General features: G+C 21.4%; 1 protein-coding gene across 1 annotated transcript in view; it reads left to right on the forward strand.

Moving 5' to 3' along the window:
* The first annotated feature begins 929 nt into the window (after positions 1–929).
* Positions 930–7677, forward strand: part of LOC117169185 (soma ferritin) — a 22567-nt gene continuing 15819 nt past the window's right edge. The window contains exon 1 of the mRNA XM_033355410.1: positions 930–1306. Within this exon, the coding sequence (XP_033211301.1) occupies positions 1208–1306 (99 nt within the window). The 5' untranslated portion in view covers positions 930–1207. The remainder of the gene's footprint in view (positions 1307–7677) is intronic.

The following is a 7677-nucleotide window of genomic DNA, read 5'->3' on the forward strand; positions in this document are numbered from 1 at the left end:
TTTTCAACGAAATAGTATAATTTTGAACGTAAAAGATGAACTTTCAACCAATAAGATGAATTTTCTGCCAAAATGATGAATTTTTAACATGTTTGACTTAAATTTTAAGTTAAAACAATTCATTTTTAATTAGAAAACATAATTTTCAACAAAATTAAATTTTGAACAAAAAAAAAGGTTTGTCAACTAAAATTAAGAATCATCAACCAAAAGAAATAGATTTTCAACAAAGTAGTTCCAATTCCAACTAAGTATTTCAATTTTCAATCAATAAGAATTTTAATTTTATATCAAAAATTGTTCAATTCAGCTAAAAAAGATTAATTTTCAACAAAATAATTTGAATCATCAACCAAAAGAGATTAATTTTTAACCAAATAGTTGCAATTTTTAACCATAATACTAAAATTAACTTGAAAAATTAAAATTTTTTTCTCTTGAAAATTCCCTAAATCTATCAGGTTTCGGCTGACATTCCCTCACTTTCTGGAATTACCTCATCTCTAGCAACTCCCTGATTTAAAAAAGTATTTTTGTTTCACTCTAGAATCTTTTTTTATGTATTATGTAGTAATTATGATACATATTTGTATAAAAAATAGATGCTTTAAATTCTCTTGAATGCTGGGCATATGCACCAGAGAATTTGCTCAACATAAATTCTTTGGCAACTCTGGGGGCGACCAAACCAATCGCCCCTCTGAATCCGCCCTTGGGATTTGCTGCCGAGAAAAGCCGAATTGTTTTGAAACGATAAGCAAGCGAAAATGCCTAATCCGGAAGTTCCAAAAGCAAGATCAAATCGGATTTAAGTCCTGGCTCATCCATTTTCAAATTCTTTTGCATCTTTCATTTCCTGCTAGGTAGGGGCGCATTCCAACTTGGACCGGCGCTGAGACGACGTCGGTAAAGTTATAGTCATATTTGATACGCAAAAAATGTTTGCACAATCTATCTGGATCGTGAAATGAGAAATTGAGCAGACAAAGGATATTGAATTCAATTGTAAACACGCAAACGTAACTCGTCATACATGGTCGTATTCATCGGATTTTGAAGAGCGCAGGTCCAAAGTGTGATATCCGTATCTAAATCTAAAAGTATTGCGCACTGAAGCAAACTGGCTCATTGCAAATAAATACACCTCGAAAGACAGTCGAATCGGCAAGTCAAGTTCTTTTCTTCATTGCACAGAAAGAAAATCATCATGAGTTTAGTGCGACAAAATTTTCACGACGAGTGCGAAACTGCTCTCAACATACAAATCAATTTGGAGCTTTATGCAAGTTACGTCTACCTTTCTATGGTGAGTAAATTTTTGGTATTGATTATAATATGTTCTTGCTGTCATTTTGACGTTCGAGATTTCGTCAAATTGTTCGCAGTACTTTCGAAAACAATAATAAACAATCCGCGAAGAACCTTTTTATGTAACAATGGATTCATGAATGTTTTTGGGAATTGTCTTTCTCCCGGTTACAAAGAAAATTCATTTTCGGAGCATTTTCTTTCAATTTTCCTGCATTTTGAAAAGTGAACTGTGAATCAAAATAACGATATCAATATGGTAGCGGTTTTTGTTTCATTTCGTGAACATTGTTTTATGATTGTTCGCATTTTTGTTATGTTTTTTTTAATAGGAAATAAATAATTTAAATAACATATATTTTTAAGATTTTCGCCATTAAAAAAATAGCATTTCTGTCACACTTCCCAATTTTTTATCGACATTTTTAGAAGTCTTGAAATGTTTTGAAATTTATTAAAAAATTTATTTATCAGAATTTACTATTATTTTTAATTTTCTAAAGAATCTTTAGACAATTTTTTTTGTTCTATTAAAATCTGTGCAAATTCTTAAAAAGCTTCTACATTTTTCTTCGAATATTTAAAAAATTCAGATTTTTTAAAGAAATTTGAATAAATCTTTAAATTTTAAATTATCTTTAAATCTTTTCATAAATTTCTCAAATCGAAATATCTTTTGAAATGCTTCGAATTTTTTCTAATTTTTTTTTTAATTCTGCAAAATTAAACAAATTGCCTTATTTACAATTTTCCAGATATTTTTCGACCTTTTTAGAAATTGTTTGGAATGTTTTAAAATTAGAAATTTGTTTTTTAATTTTCCAAGAATCTGAAAATTGTTTTTATTGAAACTTTTGAAAATTCAGAAAAAATTCTACAATTTTCTTCCAAAACTTCAACAATCTACATTTTAAATTATTTTTAAGTTTTTTTTAAATTTTAAATGATTTTCAAATTTTTTAAAAACTTTTAATTTGTCTAAAATCTAAATATTTTTTTAAATGATTTGAATTTTTTTTAATTCTGCAAAATTAAAAAAATGGCCTTTCTTAAAATCTTCCTGATACTTTTCGACGTTTTTAGCAATCTTTTTGAATTCTCTTTAAAAATTAATTTATGGAAACTAAAATTAATTTTAAATTTTCTAAGAAATTTGAAGACAATTGGTCTACATGTTATTCAAAAAAAATTTTTATCTTTTCAGATTTTTAATTATTTTAAAATATTTTCAAATTTTTAATTGTTTTTAAATCTTTTTAAAACTTCCTAACTATATTTTGAAATGATCAGAATTTTTTGTAAAATATTTTTCAAATTCTGCAAAATTAACAAAGACCTTTCATAAAATTTTCCAGATTTTTTTTGACATTTTCATCAATCTTTTAATGTTTTAAAATCTTTCTAATCACATTTATATTTATCAAAATCAAAAAGTATAAAATCTACATTTTGTTAAAAATTTGTGTAATCTTTTAAAATTTTTAAATACTTTTAAATTTATTAAAATTTTAAATGATTTTTTAATCTTTTCAAAACGTCTAAAACTTTTCAAAACTTCAAAAATCTACATTTTGTTAAAAAAATAATAATTTTTTCAAATTTCAAATGATTTTTTAATTTTTTCGAACTTTAAATGATTAAAAAAATTTTTTAAACATCTTAATTTTATCAAATTTAAATATTTGTCGAAATGATTAGAATGTTTTAAATGCTGCAAAATTAAAAGAATGCTCTTACTATCTCTCAGATTTTTTTCGGAATTTTTAGAAATGAATTTTCGAAGTGAGTGAATAAAATTTTTCTCAAACTATGCAAAATTTTAAAAATATAATTTCTTAAAATCTTCCAGATTTTTTTCAACATTTTTAACAATCTTTTCGAATTCATTTTAAAAATTAATTCAAATTTTTAATTATTTGTCAATTTTCTCAAATTTTAAATTATTTTAAAATCTTTTCGAAACTTTCTAACTATATTTTGAAATGATCAGAATTTTTTCTAAAATATTTGACAAATTCCGCAAAATTAAAAAAGACCTTTCTTAAAATTTTCCAGATTTCTTTCGATATTTTTATAAATATTTTTACGAATATTTTGAAATCTTTAAAAATAGATATTTACTTATAAAAATTAAAAATTATTTAAAATTTTTCAAGGAATGTGAAGATAATTTTTTGGATTGAAACCTTTGAAAATTCTAAAAAACCTTCTAAATTTTTTTTAAAAAATTTCCAAAATCTACATTTTCATAGCAATTTTGTTAATCTTTTCATATTTTAAAATATTTTTTTTCAAAATTTCTGAACTCTATAACATCTAAATATATTTCTAAATAATTAGAATTTTTATTTAATTTTTTCGAATTCTACAAAATAAAAAATTTCTTAAAATTCTCTAGATTTTGATCAACATTTTTGGCAATTCTGAAAAAGTTTCTAAATTTTTCTTAAAAAATGTCAAAGATTTACATTTTGTTTAATTTTTTTAATTTTCCCATTTTAATTTATTTCAAAATTTTCAAAATTTCTAAACCTTATAAAATGTACATATCTTTTGTAAAGGTTAGATTTTCTTTTAAAAAAATTTTTAAATTCTGAAAATTTAAAAAGTGGCCTATCTTACCATATTCCACATTGTCTTCAAAATTTTTAGAAATCTTCATATAATTTGTTTATTCTATTCAATCCTTTCAAAATTCTTTAAAAGCTTCGAAGTTCTTCATCAAAATCTTAAAAATCATTTCAATTTTTAAGTAATTTTTAAATGTATTCTGAGATTTTAAATTATTTTTAAATATTTTTAAGTCTTCTAAACTTTCTAAAACTTAAATATTTTTTTAAATTATTAGAATTTTTCTTACATTTTTTTAAATCTGCAAAATTCAAAAATTTGCCTTAAATTATCCGGATTTTTTCTAGACAATTTGGGAAATCTTTTGAACTTTTAAAATGCGTTAAAAGCTTCTTTTTTTTAATCTACAAAATCTACATTTTTTATTTTTAAATATTGATCAATTAAAATTCTTCTTAGAACTAGAGCAAGCTTTTAATGTTTATTTAAACTGAAAATTGTTTTTTTTTTATCGTGATCCACATTTGAGTCTATTCTAAATTTAGGTTGCTGTCACTTTGAGATTGTAAACTTTCACATTTTATTTTTCCTAACTGGATAATTTTCTTTACGCATACTTTTTTGGCCTCAATTCAGAAATACTTTAGCTCGAGAGTAAACTTTTATTTTATCTGTAACTGTTGATCTCGATTTTCAGGAATGTTATTCCGCTTTTCTGAAGAATTTACATTTTTTTGCTTATTTAGTTCTCTACAGCAACCCAATTTTTTTTATTAAAATTCATTTTTCAAACTAAATTAGAATTTAAGGCAGCTTTTTTTATTTTCCAAAAAAAAAATTTCAAGATTCTAAAATGCAATTTTTTTTCTTTTACTTTTTATTTTTCACTTCGCATTTTCCTTATATTAAAAAAAAATAATAAAAGTAGCATCAGTTGCAGTATTTCGATGAGCAGTTTTTCGATAATGTTTAATACAAACTAAAAATTTCTAATAACTATTTATTTGTTTAAAGGTTTTGAATACTTCAATTTGAACTAAAATTGCTTTCTTAGATTTGATAAAAGGGAGAAAGTATTATTAGTTGGTTTTTAAAATAATATAAATATAATTTTCCTCCTATTTTTGAATATTTAGGAGTTCTAGAAGCTTGGAAATTTAAAAATATTTTAGAAACTTTCGGACTTAAACTTTTTGTTTTTTAATTTTGTAAAATCTTTCAAAATCAAAAAAGTAGCCTTTCCAGATTTTGTCCGACATTTTTAGAAATCTTTTCGAACTCTTTTTAAAAATAATTTCACGAAAATGCAAAATTATTTAGAATTTTCCAAGGAATCTTAAGACAATTTTTTTTAAACCTTTCAAAATTCTTAAATAGCTTCAAAGTTTTTCATCTAAAACTTACAAAAATTATATTTTCCTTAAAATATTTGTTAATCTTTTGAAATTTGAATTATTTTTGAATCTTTTGAAATTTTAAATTATTTTAAAATCTTTTTAAAACTTCAAATCTTTATAAAATCTAAATATTTCGAAAAATGATGATAAGTATTCCTAAATAAAATATTCATAAATTCATCTTTTGGATTTAAAATGGAATTATTTTGTTGAAAATTCTTTTTTTAATTGATTGTTTTTACTGAAAATTTTATTTCGATATTTTTAGTTAAAATTTGTTTTTTATAAAAAAAACATTTGATTGAAAATTCGTTTTTTTTTTGTCGAACCTTTATTTGTGTAATATTTTTAATATTCTAGTTTTGATTTGTAAATTTATCTTTTTTAATTAAAGATTTATATATTTTATTAAATGTTTTTTGAAATTTTGTCAAATCTTTCAAAATAAAAAAAGATCTCTCTCACAATCTTTCAGATTTTGTTCAACATTTTAGAAATATTTCTCAACTTTTCTAAAAATTAATTCATCAAAATGAAAAATTATTAAAAATTTTCCAAGGAATCTTGTCACAATTTTATTTATTTTGCTGGAAACTTTAAAATTCATAAATAATTTCTAAGTTTTTCGTTGAAAATTAAAAAAAGAAATATAATTTGTTTTTATGTTTTAAAATCGTTTCAAATTTTAAATTATTTTTAAATCTGTTTAAAACTTTATAAAATCTAAATATTTCTAAAAATTACGATAAGTATTCCTAACATTTTTTCAAATTCTGCAAAATTGACAAAATTTTCTTGTATTTATTTGATTAAAGCTGTTTTTTTGGTAGAAAATTCATCTTTTAGATTAAAAATGAAATTATTTTGTTGAAAGTTCTTTCTTTTTTTTTGAATTGATTGTTTTTACTGAAAATTTTATTTTGATATTTTTGGCTGAATTTTTTTTTTATAAAAGAAACATTTGATTGAAAATTCGTTTTTTTGTGGATTTTGTTCGACATTTTTGAAATCTTTTTCAACTCTTTCTAAAAATTAATTCATCAAAATGAAATATTATAACAAAATTTTCAAGGAATCTTAAGACAATTTTATTTATTTTGTTGAAACATAAAAAACAAAAATATTTTGTTTTAAATGTTTTAAAATCGTTTCAAATTTTAAATTATGTTTAAATCTTTTTAAAACTTCAAAACTTTATAAAATGTAAATATTTTTCAAAATTATGATAAGTATTCCTAATATTTTTAAAATTCTGCAAAATTAAAAAAATTGTCTTGAATTTATTTTATTGAAACTGTATCTAATTTGGTAGAAAATTCACCTTTTGAATTAAAAATGGAATTAATTTGTTGAAAATTCTTTTTTTTTTAATCGAATGTTTTAACTGAAAATTTTATTTTGATATTTTTGGTTAAAAAATAATTTTTTTTTCTATAAAAAAATAGATTGAAAATTCGTTTATTTGTGGAACCTTTATTTTTGCAACATTTAAATATGCTGTTTTTGATTTGTGTATTTATATTATTTAGTGAAAGTTTATACATTTTATTAAATGTTTTTTGAAATTTTGTAAAATCTTTCAAAATAAAAAAGGTCTCTTTGACAATCTTTCAGATTTTGTTCGAAATTTTAGAAATCTTTCTGAACTCTTTGTAAAAATTAATTGATGAAAATGAAAAATTATTTATGATTTTCCACGGAATCTTAAGACAATATTATTTATGTTTTTGAAATCTTTCAAAATTCTTGAATAGCTTCCAAGTTTTTCGTTTAAAACTTTAAAATATAATATTTTCATCAAAATATTTTGTAATCTTTTGAAGTTTTAATTATTTTTGAATCTTGAGATTTGTAATTATTTTTAAATCTTTTTAAAACTTTATAAAATCTCAATATTTCTAAAAATTATGATAAGTATTCCTAAAATTATTTCAAATTCTGCAAAATGAAAAAAACTGGTTTGGTTAAAAATATATTTTTTTGTGAAACCTTTATTTTTGTAACATTTTAAATATTCTATTTTTGATTTGTAAATTTCTCTTTTTAGTTAAAGACTTATACATTTTATTCAATGTTTTTTGAAATTTTGTAAAATATTTCAAAATTAAAAAATTAAAAAAGTTGCCTTAAAATTGTCCAGATTCTTCTGGAGAATTTTGAAATTTTCTTTTAATATTCTCTTGAATTTTACAACATTTTTCAAAATCTTCTAAATATTGAAGATTTCCTAAAATTTCGAAGAATTATATAGACGGTTTTGAACAAAAATTTTCAACTTTAGAAGACTACAAAATTTAAGACAAAATTCGATTAAGTTTCAGAGACATTTAGAAATTTCGAAAAGATTCAAAATTAATTAAAAACTTGTAAAGTAAATGTCCCAATAAACGTGACATTTTTT

This window comes from Belonocnema kinseyi, chromosome 3 (assembly GCF_010883055.1).
Source record: "Belonocnema kinseyi isolate 2016_QV_RU_SX_M_011 chromosome 3, B_treatae_v1, whole genome shotgun sequence".
NCBI lineage: Eukaryota > Metazoa > Arthropoda > Insecta > Hymenoptera > Cynipidae > Belonocnema > Belonocnema kinseyi.